Source organism: Falco peregrinus, chromosome 10 (genome assembly GCF_023634155.1).
Source record: "Falco peregrinus isolate bFalPer1 chromosome 10, bFalPer1.pri, whole genome shotgun sequence".
Classification (NCBI taxonomy): domain Eukaryota; kingdom Metazoa; phylum Chordata; class Aves; order Falconiformes; family Falconidae; genus Falco; species Falco peregrinus.
Window position 1 is genome coordinate 16,499,007 of NC_073730.1, and position 27,510 is coordinate 16,526,516.

The 27,510-nt window shown below is 37.7% G+C and overlaps 1 protein-coding gene across 3 annotated transcripts; it reads right to left on the reverse strand.

Annotated features, from left to right (window-relative positions):
- Window positions 1-243: 243 nt before the first annotated feature.
- Window positions 244-27,510, reverse strand: MTF2 (metal response element binding transcription factor 2). Of its 3 annotated transcripts, XM_055814868.1 has the most exons (16): window positions 27,269-27,510; window positions 24,950-25,012; window positions 15,415-15,613; window positions 15,191-15,272; window positions 13,560-13,655; window positions 13,082-13,182; window positions 12,595-12,743; window positions 11,262-11,357; window positions 10,111-10,179; window positions 9,135-9,258; window positions 5,787-5,854; window positions 5,223-5,393; window positions 4,491-4,599; window positions 4,264-4,322; window positions 3,979-4,083; window positions 244-1,829 (listed from the first exon to the last, which is right to left on the reverse strand). In XM_055814868.1, the coding sequence occupies exons 1-16, from the start codon at window positions 27,271-27,273 to the stop codon at window positions 1,475-1,477; spliced, it is 1,851 nt and encodes a 616-aa protein (XP_055670843.1). In that variant the 5' UTR covers window positions 27,274-27,510; the 3' UTR covers window positions 244-1,474. The 3 variants fall into 3 exon arrangements, with proteins under 3 accessions (XP_055670843.1, XP_055670844.1, XP_027642283.1); XM_055814869.1 differs by lacking the exon at window positions 24,950-25,012; XM_027786482.2 differs by lacking the exons at window positions 15,415-15,613; window positions 24,950-25,012; window positions 27,269-27,510 and having other exon boundaries at window positions 15,160-15,269.

The window sequence follows — 27,510 nt, forward strand, 5'->3', positions numbered from 1 at the left end:
GGAATAAATAAGTACTAACCCAGGCAGTACACTTTAAACCACTCTGTCATTTGTAACTATTACATAATTTTATTTTGGTGGTAAACTGTAAGCATGAAAAAAACTAACCTTATGCAGTACAGGGAATAACCACCAAAGTAAAAATATTCTTCTGTTTACTCTTTGGCTAAAACCCCCTCAAAAAGTAGCAGACAAAGTAAAACCATCTAATACTGGCAAGAGACTTTTTTGACCTTTTTTAAAAAAAAAAAAGAAACGAACAAGTAAAATAAACTTACCAATTTAAAACTCAGTACATTTTATAAAAACAAAAGAGGTAATGTTGTAATAAAATCAGTAATGTTACTTCAAATGGCAACAAACTGTTTGTTGACCCTGTGCAATAATACACTTTGTTCATACTACATTTATCAATATGACTGTTTCTACAGATATGTAGGAATCCTGTGCGACTCCTGTCAGCTTAGTTTATAACTAGGACACAAAATTTACAGAGTGCCACAATAACTTTCCAATTGTTATTACTAGTAGAGTTAATTCCAGAATGTTCAGATTCTGCATTTTTTTTTAACAGTTAATTCACATGGGAAATAATGGAATATATTACCTACAGCATATGAACATCAATGACTCCACCTATTGCCAGAACATGCTGCACTGTTTGACACTTTTCCTTAGTACATAGGAAGCAACAGCACCCAATAAGCCTGAGAAGAAATGCTGCTGTGTAAATACTGGCAACTATTCCTGAAAAAAGAATTATGGGATGTAATCTCAGAAGCTGCCTGATCCCATAATTTGTATTGCATAGGTCACAATCACACATATATATACACGCACAAGTATGTGTGTGCATATATACATATGTATATACACACACGCACACACGCACACACACAAAGAATATATTAAGACAACAATGAAGTCTGGTCACAGAGCAATTTACAGGCTCAATATATTTTTTTTTTTTTTTACACTTTGTTTGAAAGAAAACTTTAGTATTTTACAGTCTTCAGTAGGCATTATATACACTGCACTTATGAAATCTAGAAAGTATTGAAATAGAAATACATTTCTGCAAACATTTGGGTAAGAAAACAAACCAAAATTTTTCAAAGATTTGTGCTATCTACATAGTATTTTCTCTAAATCACAATAACTGTATTCATGGAATGTTCTCTAGAAAATGTCTTTTTTTTTAACACCATGCACATTTTTAAGTAATTGTAACCCAAAATATCCCAACCTAAAACAATCTAACAACGTTCAGATTAAAAAATTTAAGTTTCAGATCAGATTTTAAAAAGATAAGTCTTTATCATAAGAGCTGTAATGATAACAGTTACATGTTAAGGCTAAACTGGTTTTGTTTTGTTTTTAGAAACACATTTAAAGACACATTTCTCTTGTGGCTCTGCATTATGAACTGTACTTACAGATGACAGTGCAGTGAACATAATGTTCAGTCCTACAGTCAGGATGCAGTTGCTCCTTCCCACTCCACAAGATACTGCACCTTTCCATCAAGTGTCACCCGACGAGCCAACACACGGTATTTTTCCCCACAAGCTATTCTACCTGCTGCACCAAAATAACTAGTAATTGAGTTCTTCAGGTGATTGAGCTGTAACTCCTGATCTGCTAAGTTGTTAAGTATCTCTGTATTGAGTTCATCATACTGGTAATCTTCCTTGCTCTCATCATCTTTTACAATTTCTGAATTTTGAGTCTGGAGAGCTTTTCGCGGAAAGCGACCTCTTCTTCTCAAATGTGGTATTGCAGCAGGCCAAGTTCTTCCTGTACGAGTCCTTTTTCTCGAATCAGATAAACTATTAAGAAAACCAAACATAACAGCTTTAACTCCAAGGAACTTTTTCAAAACATATGCTTTATTATCAGTTATTTCCATGCAACCGTAACTTCTTTGTTTTATTTATCACTGATAAAAACATCTGTTGCCTAACAGAGGCAACTATAAATACAGCACTTGCAAAATAAAGATTTACATAATGAAAATTATGCCAATATCAGATGATGTCAAAGATTAGCTAAATTATATAACATGCCTAGATGTCTTTAGAGTCCTATTTTGATACAGCTTGATCCCATTCTTAAGCAAATTAAAAAAACCAAACCAGTCTTCACAGAAGTCTGCATCAAATGAGTTAAATTTGCAAATTAAAAATACACCTTTATGACACAGGTAGGCCTCAATTACAGTAGTTATAGTATAAAAGTTTGACATTTTGTATTAGTTAAGACTGTAAATAAAAAAATGAATGTATGCACAATTTTTTCTCCAAGTTGCATTTATCTCAATGTTAATCTGAAATATGAAAGAAAATATTGCAAAATTATTCTACATCACAACTTTCTATAGTACACATCACTTTCTAAAGATTTATTACATGTGGCCAGAAAAATAAGTATAACCAAAATGCACAGATTTATGTCTGGTAATGAAAAAAGAAAACTTCTGACACTAAGAATAAACTAGTATTATCCAATTTTGCGTCCAAGATACAAATCCTTATGTAAAAACCTGCATCTAATTTGCACATACTAAAACATGTTTGATGACTCCTACATTAAATGGTACATGAACTTCGATGCTCCAGGCTCCTATGTAACACAACAAGGAAAACAGCACATCTTTTTAACATAAAAAAATGGAATAAAGGGCAGAAACAAAACAGTGACTGCAGTCCTTCAGTAACATTTTCAGAAGTCTTGGAATTTAAACGAGTTTTTGAGGACTGACCATTTGTAGCAGTAATGCACACAAAAATGACTCATGAAAGCAGCTGACAGCATGAACCAGAAAGAGGAGACAAAATAAGTAGATTGAGGATCCACGTACCTCAATAAAAGAGAAATTTATGTTCGCTGAACTTGAGGGAAAAGTTCAAGTAACAATGTTTGTAGAAAAGTCAATTATAGTTAATAATTTATTTATGAAGACTGTGCCAAAAAATTTTCATGCTCCACTGACTGTAGAAAATCACAGCATACTTGGTATTCTTTAACATGAATACACAAACCTACAAAACCAGAAGCTGCTAAAACTAATTCAGGGTACGCATCAGCTCTTTTGTTGCCTTTATTAAAAAACTAAGCTCAGGAAGCGTTTATGGAGTTTAATTCTTTTCAGTAAATGTAACTTAACTACATATTTTACATCAACAAAGAACAGTAATTAGCGAGCACAAAACCCCTCACAGTGTGTTGTAAGCAGCACCAATAAAGACTAGTTTTCTTTTGTCCTGTTCCTTTACATTTCCCCATGCAATTTACAGCTCTACTCTGAGTCTCAGTTGCTCATTACTTCAAATTCCAGTGAATTACCCCAACCTCTATGTCATATTCCTTTGCAGTAGCCTCAATTCTTCTCTCTCCTCCCACCAGTTCCACAATAACCTTACCTGCACTTCACATCTACTACGGTTGCCTCATGACTTAAGTCAACCTCCTAATTTAACTTCCACTTTTGTTTTGCAAAAGTGTCAACAAAACCAAAACCAAACCACCAAAAAAAAAAAACCACACACAACAAAAATATCTACCCAAGCAACAAAACAAGACTGGCAATGACTAGGCCATAGATGATTAAAAAATTGTCTGCCTTTCTCTAAGTGTTGAGTTGCTGGTTTGAGTCTCTCATCCAAGTGCCTATCTTCATGAATCTAACATTGTAGACTGTAATTTCATTGGAACTGCCTAGATTAGATTTCACAGAAGTAGCCAAAATGTTCAGAACTGACTGTAAGTAAAACAAAACCTCAGCTTTTAAGAAACCAGACCTCAAACATTACACATCATGCTCTGGCAAGACTTCTCTTGTAGGATCCCTGCAAGTTCTGTTTATTAAGGGTGAAGTATTGCTGAATCGTTTCTTCTCCCCCCTTTCAGGATATTTTATTAAAATGAATATATTGCAAATATTAAACTTTCTAGCAGATAAAGTAATAGAATAATTACCTATAATGTCTGGAAATGCTAGATGAGGTAGTTTCTTTCATACTGGCAGCACCTGTGGATTCCACATCTGAGGTATTGGATGAATGTGCAGTTCCATCAGATTTCCTGATATGCAAGATAACAGGGTTGCCATGTAATGAAAAGAATCTTATATTGAAAGCTGAGCTGATATTTCAAAAGCAAACAGATAAATTACATTGTATTACAATATTTTAGGGGGTGGTAGTGTTATTCGTGGTTTTGGTTGGGGTTTTTATTTATTTAAATTTTTTTTTTTTAATTTACCCAACAGCGCAGGGTAATTCCAAGGCTGGGTTCTCTATCACTGGAACTGGTTCATTATCCTAAGGAAAAAAAGAAAAACAGTAGTACTTCAAATTCAGTTTTAATTGCTATATCAATTTTGTTTGAGGGTGTATGGGGGAATATCATGATTCAGATTAACTGATTATGTTTTTCTTCAAAAACGATAATCCAGTAGAGGGAAAAAGAAAATATATCCAAAACCTTACCAGAGGAGACGACTCTGGAGTTCTGTGAATCATTTTTCTTGTATAGGGACCCGGTGGACGACCTACTGATTTTTTTTTCCCCTTTCTTTCTATACCATTACTTATCTCCCTAGAAGAAAATTTATATTTTGTTCTGTATTATTGAAGGTACTTTTCATTCAATACATATTTTCCTTCGGCAATGAATACATGATTAGATTTCTACTCCTAAAACACTGCATTAAATTAGGTTAGGTTACTCAGTTAAGTCAAAATGGTCAGGTACAAAGCAACACATTTTTGCCTCTACAGTAACATTAACAGATACAAGATCTTTCTAGCAACATTACTGATTCTGTAATACTGAAGAGGAATAAAAAGTGTTAAATGTTGTTTATTCATATGATGGCACATTTACTAATACAAGTCACAAGTTCACATCAGATTTCCTATTTAGAATTCTAGTTGGATTACTGTATCAGAGCTACAGAAAGACAGATTTTGTTTCCCAAATGGCAGCAAAGTTGAGATATTTTCTATTGTTCTTACTGCTAAATTTCATCTTGGGTATGTCTGGGTTTTTTTAGAAGGATCCTAATAGAAAACTAATTAAATTTGTTCAAAGAGCTTGTTCTCACAAATAGTCACCTTTACACTTAAAGAAATACATTCTGTAATGAAAAGGCCTTTTCAATGTACCCAAAAGTAGCCCAAATTTACCATAACATTGCTAGAATGACTGGGTTATTTTACCTCACATCAGGGATTGGTTTAGATGATTTTCTGCCTTTAATCTTGAACTCATGAGAAGTTCCTTCTGGTTCCTTCTCGGCCTTTAAAGCAGCATTTGGTGGCACAGGAGGAACACGAATTCTCAAGCCAAACAAATGCTTCTTTTTCTTTATTTCTTTTCCAGACATAAACCTAGATAATTTTAAATTAATTGTTAGAATTCTGACCACAGGTAAAGCAACTTTTAAATTAACAGTGTACATGCAAAACAAAGCTATGCAAATTAGAATATTCTTTCTAATGCTATTTTATTCCCCTCTTTCCCTTAACACAATCCTCACTCTCAAATACAGAAGGGGAAGTGGAAGAGCACAGAAGTTAAAACAAATTTTTTCTCATGATTTAGGTTCCACTCAAATAGTTATGCAATGTTATTGTTTAAAATTGAAACAGTATTTAAAATTCAAGTGTTATCTGCAGCCAAAGTGATTATCAGATAAACTGAGCAAAGGAGACTGAAGACTGTAACCTATATGACATCAAATAGGCAAACAACATTTAAAGCAAAAAGTACCAACAACTTACATGGTCTTGTAATCATTTAATGCCTCCAGTACATGCTCATATCTTTCAGATTTTGGTGTATCTGCCAGCTGTGAAGTATTAAGAAATCATTTAACCTGTCAAATTCTTTAGTAACAGAAATATTCTAGTTACTTTGAGTCACTGTAACTACAAATTTGTATATGAAGTACATTAATGAAGTATTAGCTGTGGAAATTGCCTAACCCCAAAGGATATTAATCATTATTGCATATATTCTGTGATTTGCATCCACTGAATTCATGCCAGGATCAAGCCCTCAAATCAAAGAATTGGAATTTCACTTGTAAGAAGTTAAAGAAAAATCTCACAAAGAATTCTAATATACTCAAAGAACTTAATACTAGCTTTCCCTCTCAAGACTGTTTAAAAGAATTTCTCTGTGACATTATTTACTCCCAAATTGATGGCAAGCAGAATATAAATATATTGGCACAACAACTTAGTTACTGTATTTGTGATCGTTTTAATCAAAATCCTGCCACAGGACCTAATTCCCATGTTTGCCAACAGTACTGCTAATGATACCAAAACAAAAATATGCAAGAGGCCCAGAAAAGTGCTTGGGGGCGGGGAATTCATTTTCATGCCCTTTTTACTGAGACCCAGTGTAACCTCCCTTCTTGCACCAAAGCCTGAAGCAGTTAGTCCCCATCAAGCTACCAAAATATGGATTCTTCTCTCTGAAAAACTGCATACTTATGAATTAGAGACAAAGCAGAACACATATGGTGATGGACAATAAAGAAGTGGACACAACATATATGTAACATAATTTAAAATAAAATTGATTTGTTTTATATTGATGCAACTATTTTTGAATTCCAGTGAAGCTACCATATTTCCAATTGCCATGCTAAAATGTTTTACTTATTTATCTACTGCACAGCCAATTGGATATCTTTAATTATAGAGGTGACCAACAGTTTATAGTTTTCACTATTACTATGAGTACTACAGAGCAGATGGTACAACATTTGCAGCTCAAAAAAAAAAAAAAGCTTTGAATACTTCCTAAATAATACAGTTCTGACCAAACAGAATAGACAGATATGCTTGAAGGATTACATGTGCTAACAGACGAATAAATGAGTAAATACACTCATAAAAATCAATCTTTTCACACAATTTTGGGCAAGATTCAGTCAGCCTAACTACCAAAGTTAATGGAGATATTCAACCAATTTTAGCCAAAGTGACAGCTGTTTTTACACATCTTAACTATACGTATTCAGTACAATGTGTTGCTATCAAGAGGCCTTGCAGCCACAGAACTATAGTAAACTGCCATATATTTATAGCATTCTAAGTAATAACATGCTTTAAATTACTGGCTTAGTAGGTCTGGTAATTCCACTGTTTACTCCTAAACACTTTTCCTCTTATTCAATTACAAGCAGCTAGAGAAAGAAACCGAAGCATCATGGCAGTCTAAGAATATTACAAAACCCCTAAAACCATTATATTGTAGATGTTAATTTTGCCTGTGACAAGGTTGCATTTAATAAAGCAGCCAGATTAACCAAAGTAGTAAACCACATTTGCCTCAAATTTTACGACACATTTTTTCTCAACTTAGTGAGAAATATTTAGAATATTTTCAGAGTAAGTTCTTGAAGATTTCCTCAACACAGATTTTCTGGATTTCTTCAGAATCTAGTGCTTCAAAAACGTAGTCTTCAGACTTATAATAGTTTCCTTCAAGGTGCAGAAATATTAAGTGAAAGTACCAAAGAGGTGAGTTTCCTTATTTTGGATCTCCCCCCTCCTTCCTCCCCCTTAGTTATGTGTTTTTCCACAGATTGAGCATGGATGGCTAGAAAGCAGAATGGGGCAAGAGCAGCACAAAATGAGAACTGTAGCCTTCCAAATTCTTCAAAATAGCATGTGTGTTCCAGGTCAATGGTAGCTAGATAGCTCTACTCCCCTCATCCTCATCACAGCTGCTCTGGATGGCCATTTTGACATGCAATTATGTTAAATCAAAAAAATTTATATGAAATAAACATTATTTCTCTCAATACTACAAGAAACAAAAGTCAAAATTAAAGCAGTGATTTATTTTTTAAACTGCACATCAAGACAGCCAGAATATTTCATTCTATTGAAAAGATGGTGTGAGAATTACACTGCAGATTTTAATTAAAACCTGAGGCTTGATGTGACAGAATTATTGACTTGTTATGACTTAGCTAAGAGATACCATATATCCCTAAGTAAACCAGACATTTTTCCTAACACTGGGGTTTTTTTTAGTAATGCTTAAGTGTTTGCTTGTCTTTCTAAGACACTATTGACACTCTTAGACTAAACATGTATTTTAAACTATTTTGCATTATTTATGGAAAGCAGTTAGTAATTTAAACCAACCAAGAACAGACATTTGATTCTCAAATTGTGGCTGCTAGTAGGAATGCATTACAGATGTATGAATACATTGAAAAGACATATATAAGTAGGATGTACTCATGACAAAAGTATTTCAAACCAGTTATATTAAATAACCTGTATTAAAACACTCAAAACTCTAAACAATTTTCATGCATACTCTACCTTTTTTTTCCATGCATACTCTACTAGCACTATGCCAATTTGAACTTAAATATAAATTCTGCATCCACCTTTACATGTAGAAACAAGTATCTACACTGCTCCTCTTAGTTAAATATGAAGTCAATCTGCTTGGGGAAATGGGTTTCCTTTAATGCCAAGATAACTGCCCAGTAAATCAAATAGCAGGGAAAATAACTAGTACAGCAGTAAATTGAAAAGAAGATATTTTGACAAGTAGCAGAATCAGACTGGAACAGTATCAAAATAATCTTTAGACCTGGACATGAACTCACCACCCCCACGTTTGGAAGAGGGAAGAAAGAAGCAGCATGTGTCCCATAATTTGTTATGTGTTACACCTTGGAGACTGTGAAAACGTTTTCATATGTAATACACTGTTCTACAGTTCTAAATCTAGATTTTCTGGTCTGTGCACATGAAAATACCAAAGTAGTATGACACAATTATAAAATTTAAGGAAGATATATGTAAACAACAGAACAAACAGCTGAGTATAAAATAAAGGTGCCATGCAAGTAATAAAACAATAGTTACATTGTTCACTTGAGAAATCTCACAGCTCAGAAAAACACACACCACTTAAGAACCATTCTACTTCTTCCAAGGAAATTAAAGGTGATCTATTCGTTATTTAAGATTACCAGGTTTTAAGATAATAAAGGATTTAAAATCCAGAATAAAACAGTTGATAGGCTGTTAACTTGCAGGATATACATATGCAGTGTGAGTAAAAACAAGAGCATTCCAATTCCTTACCTCACCAGGATGCAATCTATCCCAGTTTTCATTAATGTAGGCCATGAGTTCAAGCTCTGAATCAAAGTATTTCTTCTTATGAATAACACTTAGGTTGTAAAGGCATAGATGTGCTATATCTACCCTAGAGTTCAAAAATATTGGGGGGGGGGGGGGGGGGGGGGGAAGATTAAAAAGTCTTTTTTCTTCCAGTTGCTTTTCTTTGAAATAATTTAGAAGATATTAGCACAATACAGTTAGAGGAACACAAAGCACAATTTAAATCCCTCAATCCAGGAAACAACATTATCAAAGCCTCCTGTGATTCCTTCTGCTTAGATTCTTATTTTCATTTCTGCCTTATCTCATTGTCAGGATGTTCTTTTCAACTCCAAAATTATTCTAAACTATGGAATATTTAAGTAACTCCAAATGCATACTTCAATGTATCAATTCTGAATTCATGCAAGTATTTTGGTGAATTAACATTTAACAAGGTAATTTCCACGTATAACCATGTATAGTTTAGCACATATATCCACTAAGTTGGATACAATTTCTGATGTGGGTTAATTCAAAGATTTCAAACTACAACTAATCATTAAGTCTCATCAAGGGAAATACTATAAAATCTGTCAAGATGTGTACTCTGGTACTCACAGTATTTGTCTTACCCAATGGCAGGACTCTATACAGGCAAAAAAGACTTTGTTCAGGTATCTCAATCTTCACATATACAACAAGTGGGTAGTTACTTGCTACTTTACTGAAAAATCCCAGAATAAATCTCAAAGACATGCTACTGCAATGTATCTCTATATTTAAGGATCATTTCTGAAGGAAAAGCTGTCCCTGTTTGTAGAAGCTGTAAGAACTCAGGAAACAACTCAAGACAGCAAGTGCATTTCTTTTTTTTCTAGGAGAATCAATATACCAAAAAGAAAAGCAGAGCATGTATTCAACTCGCCATCTTTTTTTTTTTCAAATTCATACTTACCATCTCAAGGGTAAACGTTTGAGGTATTCTGGTCCAGAACTGCAAACTGAGCAAATGAACGTATAAAACCTAAAAATATACACATATGTATATGTACATGTGTCTAGGTGGTGGGTGTCTGTACACACACACTGTCTTAATGTTTTTAACACCTTAGTTACAGAAAAAAAAATAAAAAAAAAAAGGAAGTTAAGCAGGCTAGAAACCAGCCACATGATATTTGAGAGTCCATTCATCCTCCACCTTCCTTTATCAACTTCCACAATCTGAGCTGGTACCTATTGGGCCAGATACAAGTTACTTCCTCAGCTGTACCCTGGTACCACTGTTTCATACTTCCTGAGAAAGTCCCTCAACCTGTAACTCTATCACTTAAGATGCTCTTTCATGTTCCCACTCCATTCTCTCAAATGCACCAGTGTAAGCATGGATTTAAAGGATCCATGCATTCCTGGGTTCTAACTCATTTCCTTCATAAAAGCATCCCAGCACAACCAACAGCTAAGCATAACAGGTAACAAATTACATACTCCTTGGTTCCCTTGTCCAGATTTCTCTCTCATCTGCTGCAAATTACTCTTAAAATAAAAGCACAGAGCAGTGCTCTTTTCCACTTCCCTTTGCCTACTTATCACACATGAACAGAGGCATACAAAGTTACCCCCAGCGTAACCATCCTTTCAGTTTTCTCCAGTTCCCTATACTGTTATTAGTACAGGGAACTGCTACTGCGCACACACCGACAGCCTGCTTTGAAGTACGGTGCCTGTTGCGTGCGAACTTGAAAGCTTTTATCTAACTTACAGGCCAACTAAAGTGGTCTGCTTTAAAGCTTCTAATTTCCTAGTAGCCAGCACCTGTAGTATAACAGACTTCCACACTAAGTGAAGTCAGTAACAGTTTCAATTCAGTTATCCTCTGGTTACCTCTGCACCACCCACCACCCCACCCTTCTTCATTAAACAGAGATGAAGAACTGCATTTCCGTGGCACCTGAACACATACTGTATTTCATGTAATCTTCCATGCAAACTCACCCCGTTTTTGGAAAATACTGTTATATTATGGATGCCTTAATGAAAACTTATATGAGAGATTTCCTCAACATTTTAAATAAAGACAACCATGAAGTACAGCTTAAATCTTCTTACCTGTCACCAAAAAGCATTGGCTTTTGGAGGCACTGCACGCAAGCCTCATGAAACCACTGCTTACATTTGCAGCACTGCAACATCTTTAGATACCAGCTTCACCAACAGAAAGAAAAACAAGATGTGTTAAAAAAATGACTGAAAATGGTTTTCATTACATTTAAATTAAATAGCAAGGGATCTTCTGACCCAAAACTATTTACCCAGTTTATAAAACAGTTATCTGTGGGGATTTTCAGGAACACTTAGTTCCATAATAAATCATTATCAAAGAAGAGTGACTAGAGAGTAATAAAAGATATGTCTAGTAAAAGGATGAATTAAGTTATTAAATAAAGAAAATAAAAATCAATTTCCCCTACAACATCCTTTTAATTCTTGACTATAATAAATCAGTAGCTCCATATAAGCTGTTTCTCACTATCAGATTAGCTCCCTTGTTATTTTCTAAAGCAGGACACAGCCACAAAGTCAAACATTTGTTCTGAGGATTCAGCTACTTGAATCCTCAAAATAAACCTCATAGTTTACTTTTTTCTTTTCCTTTTTAAACTTCTCCATTGAGAAAAGGAACCATTCAAAATTGAAAGCGTTATTTGTCTAAGACTGCAAAATTCTCTAACCAGAGCTCTGTCCTGTGAGTATAAACTCAAAAGCTTTGATTCTTTGGGGGACTCTTGACTTCCATTGACTTCAAATCTTCAATACTATTTTATTCATTCACTCATCGCCTGCAGACGCCAGAGTATTGATCTCTACCTGCTTAAGAAGCCCCCTTCTTGCCAGAAAGAACCAGCAGAGGACTCTGTAATGTCATAAGAGGGAAACAACTATTTTCCCCTACCAGTAACTGCAATCCAGGGTATGATGTTATGGTAGAATCAGACAGCTGTCTATTCCAATAACATTTAATAAACTAATCTCTAGATATATTTGTGTTTTTGACTAATGACAGAGCTGAGTTAGTGTCAGAAAAACACTGCCTAGAACTGCTCGCAAGAAGATAACAAAACGCCATTCAATCTGAACACGTTAACAGCAGCAATGCAAAACACCATATTCTTGCTTGTTGTGGAATAGATTGTGGCATTATGTGATGGTCACATGACAAAATTAAAACATATCAGAAGATCTGAAAGCAGAAGGAAAGCCATTAATAATGTATTTCCCATGAGACATTTAAAAAAATATGTGTAAATCAAAATTCCACTTTCCGTCAAGTTTAGTACATACACACTATAGATACAAACTAAAATGTTCACAAGTCTATAGGATCAGGGCCAATGTTTTCAGCTGCATTAGGAAGAAAAGTTCTTTTCGTCTATTTACTTACTCTCCAGGTCCTCCACAATAGCAGTAACACTGCTGAACATTGGTTTTATGACCTGCATCCCACTCAAGATCTGTTGCATTATATGGTAATGTTTGTTTCATGACTTGCAGTGCTTTGGCATTTGGTCCTTTCTTAAGCGCACCACCCCTCTGGGAAAAAACCAATACATTAGTTTACAAAACCGTACTATATTTCTGAAACTTCAAATCCTTTAATTTGCAAGTTATGAAAATTTGTCTATAATCAAGTAAAACACTTTCACTTGTATTTGTGTTTTAATACTAGCAATATTTGTTTAAAAATAAATTGAACGTCAAATGTCATCTGTTTTCTAGAATAAATATCGATTCCCAAAATATAAAACTTCCATTCAGATCGAAGTTAACAAAGAAGAAGTCACTGGAAAAAAAATCCTACTTCAACTTTCAACTTCAAAAAAATACATCCCATATTGCATGCATGAAGAAATATTTTTCTAGAAACACACCTTTGTTGTTGTTGCAAAAACGCACTGTCGACAGAGCCATTTATCATCTGAATCAATCACACTGGAATCAATATTTGGTGTGTGACACAGCTGATGATAACCTGTATAAAAAATGATCAATTGAAGTGTTATTAAATTGCCAAAAAAAGCTTACACAGAATTAGCTATATATAGTTTTAATGCAACTATAAAAGGCATTATCCATCGTTAAGTGCCAAAAATCTTATCAAAAACATTGGTAATGTTCAAAATGGTCTTTCACATTTTCTTAGTAGAAAAAATAAACTTTACTTACAGAACAGGTGTTAGTCACTTTAGCATGGCTTATCATTATTCATTGAGCTGTTTGTTAATAGCCAAAAGGACTATAAAATTTAAGATCAGCTGAGCAGTCAGTCATAGCCAGGCAAATATCCTCCTTCATAAAACAGATCAAAACATCTTTTAAAATGCAGTAAGTAGAAAAAGATCTAGTTACCTTGCCCACATTTATCACATATAACCATTTCATTCGGTGCTTCTGAATACTCTTCCTGACATATTGTACAGACCATTTCCCCACTTTCAGTGGCTCCTAGACAAAGACGAAAATGTGATTTTTTTTTCCAGATTGTATCTGCAGCTGGAACAATTACCATGCATATGGCTTTTTTCATGATTTCAGTTACAGATCCATGCATTGTAGAAACGTGTTGTCACAGAGCCTAATTTCCTAACAAAAATTCAGACATTTTGTACAAACTGTATGTTACAAATATTTATACCACCTATCTAGGCTATCAGATATTTATAAGCTATATACTGCCTATTTACCATGCAGTCCATGGTTCCTTAGTATCAACAGTGAAAGTAACTGAATAAAGAATCTAAATGCAGGCCAAAAAAGTATGTATAAACAAATCTTATCTGGAAAACTGATGTTTTGTATTTATAGTAGTTTGTGCTCCTTTTTATGCAAACATATGCACCAAGTTATGTGTATCTTTTTGACAGATCTGCCCAGGGTGCCTTAGTATTAAACTCCAACACTCTTAGGAAACAAACTGTTACTTTTTACACCTATCTGCAAGCATATAAAAGCAAATAGTAATGGCAGAGGTAAGAAAAAAATTATTAGCTTGCAAACTGGAAACAAAAGTTACATCTTGCTCCAATTATACTTTGTATCAATATAAAAACCTGGATTAAAATATGAGTTTCTTAATCTACATGTTAACAGGCACTAAAGTTTGGTAGTTACGAAAAATTAATCTAATATCATGAACTAGCACTATACAGAAGAAGAACAGCAGAAGAGTTTCTCAGAAATAAAGCAGCTGATTTTTTGCCGTTATGAATACAAAGCATCTCCTGTTCACAGATGAAGTGTTTAGTTTAAACATCAAGAATCAGTGAGAGCCGAATCAGATTTCCATTGCCTTTACACGAGGAAATTGTAACTGATTTTCAGAAGAAATTGTTATCCATGGTTCATTAGCATTAGATTATCAAAATACTAGCTACTCCACAAGTATCTGAAAAAAAAAAATATCAAAGCTAATATAGAATAGGTGCCTCACTTTATAACTGCACGTTTCTTTTTATTACATGAATACTCCAGAATCTGTAATGGTTTCTTATGTGAAACAGTTATGGTATTACTTTTAAATGTGAAAACATCATTCAAACCCAGGATTTTGCAGTCTTTGGTTTCTTTCCACGTCATGTTGTTTCAACTGAAACTAGTAGGACAAACTTGGCATAAATTAGGACTTGGAATTTTCTGTTAAGACAAAGTATTATACTCTATTCCCATCCAAATACACGCAACTGTGAGTATTTTTAGACACCTCCCCTCGCCACATATAGTTATGTCAAAACAAAAAACCCAACACAAAACAAAAAAGTGATTGTAACGTTCAGGAGGTTTTTTTGAAAATAATGGGTTTTGGGGGATGGAGGGGGGTTGTTGGCTTCCCCCTGCCCCCCCCCCCCCCCCACTTCATGATGTTGGGTCACATTAAACTATATCACTCTTCTTCAGGATACATTATAATAGAATAATTTAACAGATATAGTAATCTTAGCAAATAAAATACCAAACAATGACTACTTCACTGAAGTTCTTGCCTGTTTGTATGTCCTTCCAGAGAACCCAGGATTTGGAACTATCTTCAAATATAATAAAGCAGTTCTGTTTCAGTTTGTTTATCTGAAAAACAATACAGTGGAAGCCATGAGTAAAGGACCAAACAGAAGAATGTCCTTAATTTAAGTGAGACAATAATACTGAAATGTTATCATAACTGAGATATGATACTCTAAGACTCCAGTGAAGTTAAAAAATCATTTACCTTTTTGATAGTTCCAAGATAAAACAAGCCATCTGACCATCTAGCTAGGACATCCTGACCTTCTTCAAATTTACACAGTGGTTTTTTGGCTTTCTGTCCATCACGTAACGACAGTTTGGTCAGAGATGCTGAGGTCTTATGGCTTCGACGTAAAGGAGACCGCTTATGGACCAGTGAATTACCCACCGCTGTAGAGTCTCTAAAGGAAGGGAAGCAACAGAAAAGGTTGTCAGAATTAGTTTAAAGTAAGAAACCATGTATTTTGAAAAGTAATAGGATTCACAGCTAAAACTCACTTAGCTAACTCCAGAACCTGAGGTGACTAAAAACCTGGTCATGTTTTCAGACTTTACACACCTTTAATAGTGGTGCCTCTGCTACTGTAACATTCTACAAAATCTGAAAGAGGCATTTATATAAAGAAAAATCTTCTAGGAAATCAAGTAATTTAAGTGAGGATGGCAAGACACAGACCTTCTGGCTCAAGGGCTCTTCATAAAGTCATCAGAAGCATGAAGTCTACCTCAGTGGGGAGAGTAGTACTTGACAATTAACATTGTACTTAGCAGTGAGCTACTCAAAGAAAAAAAAAAAGGGGGGGGGGGGGGGGGCGGCGGGGCAGGAGAAAGAACCCAGGTTGAGCACTATGCTAACTCAAGGTCTGTATTAACTCAGGTACCTCCAACACTGCATCATGTTTTGCCACCAAGCATAGCTATAGAGGTTTCCAGCACAAGAAGACTTTCTACATGTTAAAGTTCTAACGTAAACTAAGTTTTCTTCTTTGTTAGAATCAGATCGGAAAAGAACAAGAAAGAAAAACTAAAAGATCATACAACCTTTCTTCACACAAACTCAAAATTAGTTACTTGTATGAGGAAAAAATGGTTATCGATTCAATTCCATAATATATAGCCTAAGTATATGTAAGTGTGAATATGCTGTTTGTCAGACTAACTACCAAGTACTACACTCCAAGTAAAGAAATAAAATATAGAAAATAAGATAGAACCAGATAATGCACAAAGAAGAATTTTCTAAGTTAAAGGCAAAATTTGAGACTATAAAAGTTACTATTCCTATATCCAAATGTATTTTCTCTTTAGAAACTAAACATACATAGAACTATGACAAGCACAAGGAGAGATCAGGAAGTTACATAGGATAGGGTCAATGGAAAGACCGAAGTTTCACCTCACTTAAGATAGCTTAGGTGCATTACCAGCACCAGAAACATATGAAATAATCACAAAGCACCAACAAAACCAGTAATATAGTTTGATTAAAATTACTATTCAGATATTAGACTTCACTCAGGTTTCAAAGAGAAGGATATCCCTTCTCCCTAGTTTATTATTTATATTCAACATGAAAGTAAAACTGGAATTATAATGGCTTAAAACATGAGAACTATGCAAAAAAGCAAGAGTTAATATTCTAGAAAGCAATCAAAAAAAATTTTTGTACCCAACAGTTTAAACCAAGGTTAGACAAATTAAAATTAGCCAGCCATTTTAAGCATACTTATAATCAGTGTAAGTCTAAACAGTAAGAGTAGTCATAACCAGCCAGCCTAATAACTCTGGCATCCTTATGCATAACTGGTTCACCAGTTTAAAGTCCCACATGAACCCACATACAAAATTCAGACAGGCGACTACGGAAGACCAAAGGAATGAGGTGGGGGGACAGGGACAACATGGACCAAACCAAAAAGCACACCCACTTAGAAGAACACTCCTCTCCCAAATATTTTATGGGTCTCTTACAGGCTATGGATCCAAAGATCAAGCAGTAATGTTTTCATTTCTTTTAACCCTTAATGGAGTTATCTTCTGCAAGTTTTCCTACATGTTTTGTTGAACCTGTAAAGCAGCACTTTGGGCTTGTTTCACAGCTGGCACCTTGTCACTTCATTTGACACCCTTCATCATTGCATCTGAAAACAAAACCATCATTTTCCATTTTCTCCCTTCATGTCCAAGTACCAGTGTTTAGACCCACTCAGCCATATTTACCAGTTAAAGAATCCTACTAATTCTGCTGCTTCTCACATGAAAGCCATCTAAAATTACCACTGCTTTTCCCCAGTTCCAATTATAACCTCTGATAAATGGGACAGGATGCATACAGCATTCAAACTAAGTTTATGGTTACAGGGTAGCCATTTTTTATTCTTTGCTCCTTTCCAACTAATAACATTTGTAGCCTTCACCCCTCCCCCCCCCCAAAAAAAATCAGGCATTCAGTTGGAAATTTCCAAGAATGATTAGAAACTGCAATTTCTCATTTTAACTCCTCCCAGACCATTGTTTCTCTTCCCAATGTGTATTACTTCTGTGTGCACCAGATTTCATTTGCCACTTCATTATCCAGTCACTCCGTAGCTTGAAGTCCTGCTATACTTTCTATATTATTCTGAATAACCTCATACCCTTAGAATATTTCATTATTTAAACTTACTATCCTTTGTGCATCACTGCAAGATTTTGCCCCTTATCTTGTACAGTCGCTTAAATTTTTGCAAGAGCCCCTGAAGCAGGGCCCCAGCCTTTAACACTTGTTGCAACCACATTCTACTCTTTCCTTTGTACCTCTACAGATATTTACACACCTAAGTACCAAACAGGCTCAGAAAAACGTGTCTGAAGTCAGCTGGTCAAGAGATGGGAAAAAAAAGGTTTTTTCTTCATCAGTTCCACAAATCTTTCTGACTACTCACGTGTCCAACTTAGCACAAAGCAAGCTATGTTCAAAGGCTAGGCAAGGCTTGATCAAAACACCGTAGAAGTGGTTGTGAAACTATAATCTGGGCTCAGCCAATAATTCTTTTCTTGGAAAGGACTCATCATTACAAAGTATTATTTAAATACTTCAAATTACATCCACAAACCTGATTTTAGCTAATCAAACAAGTCTATAAGTTGCTGCGTGTAGTTCAAAGCACTTACAGCAAATTCACTAATGCACCTTGATACAGTCTTGTGTTTTGATGGGACTACTCTCCTCTAGAGGTTCAAAGATTTTCTTTCCAGCTTTTTATCTGGTTTGACTTAAAAAGACTAGAGAAAGCAGCTAAAAGGCAGGAATATTTGCTATTCTTTTCCAGTACTTGAAAAAAGGTGGGAAAGATCTTACACAGAATAAGCAAAAATACACAATCAACTCATTTATTATACATAATCTATTACAAGTTCCATTTAAAAATAAAAAAAAATTATTAGGTTTATATTTTAAAAAGCCTTCAAAAGCACATGTCATTCTTTTGAGTACAGAAGTTTGTCCCATAGCTCCATTCAAACTGCAACAAAAATGTGTTGTGCATCATTTTCTGGCACAAAGCAGTCAAATGAGTCTATACATTGACTTACAGAACAGCCTAAATTCACAATAGCAACTTCAGACATCCACGGATCTTGGGATCTTGACACAGTAAACGTCTGAGCCAGAGAAGTAGACACTTCTCCACTGTCCACATTACTCTCTTTATGGGAGATAGTACAGCTGAAGTGATGACTAAACAGCTCATGCAGTAGCTCCTACTGTGGCAGTTTATGGTTTATCTAACAGACTGAAAATAGGGTTAGTTACCATAGTAGGCTCACGCTAGCTTAATTGTTGCTTTCCACATGGCTAAAAAAACTCCTCTTCAGGGAAACTATCTCCATCAAAACCATGGAAGTGGGAAGAGCTACTGTTTCAACAAGTTTACTTTAATTAGCAAGCCATAAGTTACTTAAAGTAGGGATCTCTGAAGTGCCTTCTGGAAGCACCACACAGGAAATGACAAGAAATTCAGTGCAGACAAGGTAAAAACTACATGCCTGAAGCGTTGATAGTTCTTGTCAGTCATACCACAGCTCTCTCCGCTGTAGTGGAGTACAAAATGTCACACCTACCATTAAAATAAAATTTCTGTTGGAAGTTAAAATGCCAACTGAGATTAACTTCTTGCTTGCCAATTTTGAAGTTAAGTTTAAAGGTTCTACATTTTCCAGAAACCTGCTTTCAAGTCTTCCCTAAGGTTAGCTCCATAGTGCCTTCCTACTGTACCATTTAGTTACCAACAAAATAAGTAACCTTTAAGTAACTATTTCACCACCATTTTAAAAACTTCTCTCCAAGAACTTCTCATTGCAAAATATCCAGCAGATGTTTTGGTTTTCAGAAAAACTTATCCGATATATAAATCTACTTTATCTCATTTAACTTGCACAACTAACCTACACTGCATGTCATATGGCACGTCCAATGTACCTTGACTTTACAGCCTTTGCCCAACACTGAATATGTTGTGGCTGTATTCTTACTCAAGCACTTAAAATGCACATCCAGTACTTGCACACCCATAGAATCTCTCAGAAGTTTGTGGGGGAAGTAAGTAAAATGTGTCTGCATGTTGTAACACTTCAAAATAGAAGTGTACTTCCACCATTTCTTGAGAAGCTGATCTCACAAAGTACTGAAAGTGCTCATTGATTTTTTTCACCTTGAGGTCTAGATCATAACCATAGATCCTTCCAAGAAAGACAGGCAGAAGACCTTCCATTAATCTGCTTAATGAATTAGTTTTTAATATGCTTCAGCAGCAGAAATAGCTGTCATTCTCTGTCAACACGAATGGCAACCTCCCTCTGAAGCTAAGCTACCTAAATCAGACTGAGTTGCGAACCATGACAACTAACTATGCATAGCACTGTATTTATCAAAAAAATCAAGATTAGATTTTTGTTAACTTTTGACTTGTTTGTAACACTTTCTAACTTCTTCATTAGAGATACGAAAATTTCAATGTTCATTTAGTTTCTCTGACTCCTGTATTGCCATAGCAATGCTACAGAAGGAAGAAGTGGAAAAGTCAGGGAAAAAACATGTGAAGAGGCTGGAGGATAAAATGACTGAGCACTCTCCCTATTCTTTCCAAGTGCCTTTTTCCTCAGCAGCACTGCCAGATTAAGGTCATTCATACTCCTGCACTCCTTCAGTTCTAACCACTGCTGTGGAACAACTTCTGTTAAGAAAAACTCCCTTGACAGCATTACTTTTTCAGCCATCTCAGTTCACTGATTTGTTTCACAGAATGGTTTGTCAGCACAGCAGAACAAATGCAAACAAGCAACTTGGGACACCAACTCCCTCAACAGGCACTGCCAGACTGCACGATTGGACTATAGACAGTTTCATTAACAATCCATGCAATTTCAGTAAATTTCTTCCAGACGACCTGTGTGATTCACAAATACTGCAACAGTAACAGACTATAACTACCCTATGAGTACAGACAGGTTTTGGAAGCCAAGTTAAAGATATCAAAATTTAACCACTAAATGCCCAAAGAACATTAAGAGAAAATTTTAATCCGCTGAGACAACTCATAAAAGTGGGACCTACAGATAATCATTTATTCACAGTAAATACAAGTCACCCTGAAGGGAACAAGAGTTTAGAGAGCCCAGCAGATTTAGCAGAAGGGAATTCAGACCAGCAGAGTATCCTACTAAGACAACTCACACAGGTTTAGGATCTCTGTCAAAACTGGAAAATATGGTATCACACAGGAGCACAGGAGAGGAAGGTGTAGTGAAAGAACTTATGATAACTACAGATAATCAGTTTAAGCAGTGAAAGTGTGAAATTGGTGATTAATCGCAATTGTGTCTAAAGTTACAAACTATGCTTCTATTAAACTTCAGGGAAAACTGAACTATGAAAAAAAGGGTTGTAAAATACCAGCAGTCTGTTCTGCTCTCCCTAAAGCAGGACAGTTAACATCTCACAGGGATGGGGGGGGGGGGGGGGCGGGCGGAGTTTCACATATGGCTTTCCAATACAGCAGCTTGCTCCCCTCCCACTAGCTATGGAACAGCCAACTGACTTCTCATAAGCTTTCTGTTCAGTTTTCCTTCCCTTAATATCTATTAATTCTCTAATTTTTTAAACAAATTGAAGCACCTCACAGAAAGGTCTGGTGACTACTCAAGGCAGGTAAGCAGCAAGCTCTCACAGCCAGAAGGCAGCATAAAAGGGAAATTAGTTTTGAGAGCCACAACCATAGCTGGTTTACCCAGCACCACACATAACCAACCAATGCTTCCAAGCAGCTGCTAGCCTGTGACTGGGACCTAGTACCTCTGGTAGCAGCTGGAGAGATGCTGGATCCCTGCCACGTTTCTTCCCATCTTCCTTGCAGCTCCTCTGCCATTTATAAGATCTCATGCCAAACATTATCTGGTCACTGTGTCAACCATACCCCCTCCACCAAATAAAAAGATTCTGCTGAGCCAAGAAGACAGGCAGACTTAACAGGCTATTTCCTCTGCTCCAACCCACCCCCAAGCTTAGAATCTGTCTGAATCAAAACCCAAACAGTTCACTTTGCTATTCATAATGGCAACTTTGTTGCAACGGTCACTGTTCCAATTATACATTAACAGGCTATTAGTAACTTGCCATGAATTTCTTTCAAGCAGTTATAGTACAAATCTAGACTATAGTCTATTGTTTCATGATACTTCATGTAGCCAACCGAATACTGAACTTCCAATGTGCAGTGTCATAGAACATCTACAAGATATACTTCAACCTCCTTATATTTACACTATTTTGGATTCTGGTACAATCAAAACTACATCACCAACTGTACAGAAGAAGGATAAGACTCTAACCTAGACAACCCTCAGCCTAAAAAAGCAACGAGTAATGGTTTGGGCTAAGAAATACATTATCAAAACTATATTCCTTTACTACAGTTATTCAGGATAACAATAATTCAGGTCAGAAGGTACCTTGGGAATTCTCTAGCTGTGCTCAGTGTCTGAGGCCAGATGAGGTGGCTTTAGCAAGTCAGACCTTGAAAGCCTCCAGTGATGGGAGGCCATACGACCACCCTGGGCCCCTGTTCCACTGCTGAACTCTCCTTGTTGTGTGTGTGGGGGAAGCATTCCACCCACCTACACCCATCAGAATCTCTCCTATTTTAACATATGTGTGTTATCTCTTGTCCCTCCTGCCATGCACCACTTGAAGAGACTAATTGCATCTCACTAATCTTCTCATAGGAGCTGGAAGACTGCTGTTAGGCCTCCCTGCAGCCTTTTGTTCTACAGACTGAATAAGCCTGGTTCCCTCAGCCTCCTCTCACAGGGCAAGTGCTCCAGTCCCTGACTGTCTTGCTGGCCCCTCCACCAAAGCTGCGTAGTTTGATATCTTTCTGGCTCTGGGAGAACCAAAACACGGTTTTCTAGATGTTGTCTAAAATGTTCTGGGTAGATGGAAATAACCATTTCCCCTCAATCTTCTGGTTCTCTTTGTGTTAATATAGCCAAAGATACTACTTGCCTTTGCTCACAGGACACACTGCTGGCTTGTGTTCTGCTTTCTGTCTGTCAGACCGGCAGCCAATCTTGCAAAGCTGACCCCCAGCCAACCTTAGCCTGGAGTTCTTCCTTTAGATGCAGGACTTTACTTTTGTCTGCTGAATTTTGTGATGTTCCTGCCAGCCACCCCCTGCTATCTTGCTCAAAGTTGAGGTAACCCATGTCCACTCCCCTCCTCTTTCACAAATCCTGCCATTTTTAACACAGACTGTGGTCAGGTCATGACTTATCCTTGGTAAATATATGCTGACTGTTCCTTATCACCACCTTTCCATGTGTCCAGAATGGTCTTCCAGGAAGACTTACTCCATGACTTCCCTAGGGACCAAAGCGAAGTTAACCACTCTGTGGCTCCCTAGGCTGAGCTTCTGGCCCATTCTGAAGACAGGTGTAACATTTGCTATTCTCTGACCGTTTCAGACTACCCCTGCTCTCCACAACCTATGACATTAAAGAAAAGCCCCATGAGAACATCACAGTTCTCTTTGTGCTCTTGAAAGCTGCCTGTCTGGTCCCATGGGCCTTCATGTGTCAGGTTCACATGTTTAGTTAAACATGTTATAGGAAGCCAATTCACAGAACACTCAAGCAAGCAATGCTCAACAAATCCATCATGGATAGAAGTTAAAGGGTCATTTAAGGCAGAAAACCTTTGTTCTATCAATGACTTCAGGACAACCACTCTATATAAGCTGTTCCTTGTCAGCAAGATGAGAAGTTGTAACTTGTTTACTCTACCCAGCTCTTCCCAGTCAACCATACTACCCATCATGATCATACATGATTTTCATGCAACACATTACTATCCCAATAGGGTGGCGTTGGTTTGGTTTTGGTTTTTTTTTTTATATATCCTTTGAAGTGCCTTGCATTTTGGCTATGATTTTTACTCTAAATTCTTTAGTCTGGTTAGACACTTTAAAGAACTCTAGTAATCGCATATCTTTTCAGTAGGGGGGGTGTGGGGGGGGCGTGTTTAAGTAGCTCTATGCTTTCAAAAGTATATCCATCACAATACCTGAAAAAAGTATAAGTCTTGTTTCTATTAGAAGAAGTGGTAGTAAGAACAGAGTCTCTGTAGCCCTTTCAGATGATTAGCAGCTAGACCTATGGATCTGTTGCACGTTAGAAAAGTTTGGCCAAAAGATTGAGGGGAAATGGTTATTTCCATCTACCCAGAACATTTTAGACAACATCTAGAAAACCGTGTTTTGGTTCTCCCAGAGCCAGAAAGATATCAAACTACGCAGCTTTGGTGGAGGGGCCAGCAAGACAGTCAGGGACTGGAGCACTTGCCCTGTGAGAGGAGGCTGAGGGAACCAGGCTTATTCAGTCTGTAGAACAAAAGGCTGCAGGGAGGCCTAACAGCAGTCTTCCAGCTCCTATGAGAAGATTAGTGAGATGCAATTAGTCTCTTCAAGTGGTGCATGGCAGGAGGGACAAGAGATAACACACATATGTTAAAATAGGAGAGATTCTGATGGGTGTAGGTGGGTGGAATGCTTCCCCCACACACACAACAAGGAGAGTTCAGCAGTGGAACAGGGGCCCAGGGTGGTCGTATGGCCTCCCATCACTGGAGGCTTTCAAGGTCTGACTTGCTAAAGCCACCTCATCTGGCCTCAGACACTGAGCACAGCTAGAGAATTCCCAAGGTACCTTCTAACTTAAGCCATCTTTTGCCCCTTTGAAGTATGACTTTCCTTAATAAGGTTGATTCATACTATTAAAAAAGAGTAGCCACCAAAGTAAATGCATTCTCATGTCCGCAATACTACAATCATTTGCAATTCTGGTTTTACTTGCTCACACTCTCCCTCAAGAAATAACTTTAAGTGGTTTAATTCTATTTGATAAGCAAAATGAAATTATTAGTTTTAAATATCATTACAGAACAACATATTTCCCTGTATATTTCATATGTAGAGAAATAGGGTAGGGCAGTCCTGTAACAGCTGTTTGTTTGGTTTTGATAATGTGTTTGTACACAAAGAGAAGCAGCTGAAGGTGGTATCAGGGAGAGAACAATGCTATCAGGTCACAACGCACCTTCACAGATCAGAACTTCCCCTTAATTGTATACTTAGCATCTCCTTGAACACAGCAACTGCCCTTTCAGTTTCTACAGTACCCAAATACAGGATTCCAAGGCAACATACCTAAGGCAGTATGAGCATGCACCCAAGCAGTGAAAGAGATAACAGACAACAAGCTGACTTGCACTGTGGGGAAGAAAAAAAGGATTTCAGGTGATCAAAACCCTTTAGATTTCCTTCTTTAAGTTTAGTCCACAAGAACAGCAACCTTCATAAGCACTCCACTGAAAGAAATTAAAAATAAATCAATCATAAATACATTTTTATTATCCTCCAAGATATTTAGCAGATAAATACCTCCAGACTCATCAGGAATGCTCTCATCATTAGCTCTCTTCCTCTCAAAGAAAATTAAACCTCTTGATTTCACTCCTCCATAGAGATTATACCTTTTAGGAAGAGACCATCAGCTTGAAATCTAGATTGTTCAAAGGGTAAATTCAACTAGTTTCAGTGCTTTCACTAACAGGTATTACCCTGGCCAAGGACCCTCCAGCAATACCTGTGGTTTTATAATTTTTCTCCCAGTGTGTTTTACTCAAAGACACACTTCCCCTCCATTTCCTGCAAGGAAGGCCTGTAAAGAAGGTGAAACCAACTCTGCAGCAAGGTCAGAGGTCAGTCACATAAAAAGTCCTGCCAACTCACAAAGAGAAGATTCATATTGGCTTCTAGTCACATGCATTTCTTGCCTCCAAGCTTTCTCCTCAACTAGTATGAGGAGCACAAAATATGCTTTAAAGCAATTCTAGATGCTTCTAGTACTACATTCATTCACATTTATCTACATCTAAATATGTAAGTCCACTCTCTACCAGGAAATGAACTGCAACTTACTTGTTACAGCTGCTCTCCTCATAAACTGTACCTGATCTCCTGATGCAGGGAAGGACAAACATAACTGTATTGGTGGCCAGTCTTTATACTAACTACCACTCTTTCACCTATTAAAAAAAATATATACCTCAACAACTGGTGACTAGCCATATTAATCCAACTTTTGAGAAGCATCTATACCCGATTTAAAATTCCTCCCCAGCAGAAAAGACAAGCTGTTGAGAAGCCACACACCTATGTTTGACAAAATAGGAGTTAACTGTGGAAAACATTACTACATTATATTCTCAGTACAGATCCACATGTCACCCACTTGTATGTAGCTCCTTGCAAAGACCCTTTTCACTCTCACTACTTCATTACACACATTCTTTCACTTTTGCCTACCCTCATCCTCCTTCCACCAAACAGCAATGAACCTATTAACCTGTACTCTAATACTATAGGAACTAAGCTTTTTTTCCTCTTTCCTGCTTTCAAATTAATTGTAATCTGAGCTCTCAAAAAAGCAACAAACATTAACTTGTTAACTTTTACCAACCTGATTACAGACCAAAAGAACAAACAACAGGGAAACTGTTCTCTTATTATCCCATGCTTTTGACAGTTTAGGTATAAAACATCGATCCCTTTCCCTTACACTAATTCAGGAGAAAATCATGCTATTATCTATTATATGTTTGACCTTCTGAAGTCACGAGCGGGGCCTAACCATCAGAAATTCAAGAAACAAGCATAATGCTACACTGGCAGGCCCTTTCACTTAGTTATGGAGGCCCTCTCCTTTAAATAGCGCCCAGATACTTGGCGAACGGACGGTAATCCCTAGTAATTCAACACTAGTATCCGTGCCCGGAGCATCCAACACCATACCATATTGTTCTCTTTGACTAACAAAAGTATCAACCCACTCTTCCTACAGAAATTAAACACCATAGAAAAGAAAACACGTTATCGCACATCCTTTCAGCCAGCAACAGTTCCCCATGTTTTAGCGGACTAAAAAGGTAAGCTTTAAGCACATTCGAGCTGTCTGGCTTCACAACGACTAAGAGGCGAGGCGTTGCGAACAAAAAAAGAAACGAAAAATAAAGTTACCAGCGAACACCACCACCCCCTTTTGTGCGGCTCTTCCCGCACCCGAGTGAACGCTGCCGTCTCGGGCAATACCCCTACACGGGAAGGAGAACAGAGCCCCGCGGTACCTTCCGCGCCACACCGCCCCGGCCCCGCGCGGGGCCCGCAGCCTGCGTCCCTTTGTTGTGGTCACCCCGCAGCACCGCTGACCCCGCACCGCCCGCCGGCGTCCGCCGCGGAGGGAGCTTCCTCGCCCGCCCCCGAAGGCCTCCGGGGTCCCCCGCGCCACAGCGGGGCCCCCCGCGCGCCCTCCCCGACGGGTGGCGCGGCCGCCGCGGGGGGAGCGGGATGCGGCACCGGCGGCCCAAGCCGCGGGGCGCGCCCGCCCACCCCCCACCCACCCCCGCGCGGGGCCCGGCCGCCCCTCCCTCCATCCCCCCCGCCGCGGCCCGCCCCCCCACCCCTCACCTCATTCGGTCTCTCCAGTGGTGCCAACCGCCTCATACAGGGAAATCAGCGAGCACGGGAGCCTCCCCGCGGCGCCCCGGTGCGGCCGGGCCCTCGGTGCGCGGCGGGACCCCCCGGGCACAGACCCCGCGGCGCAACGGCGGAAAGGCGGCGGGGGAGGGGTCAGACCCGCTTCACAGACAGCCCGGCTCCACCGTAGCCCCTCGCCATTTTTGTTTCCCGCGGAGGAGAAGCTGGTGCAT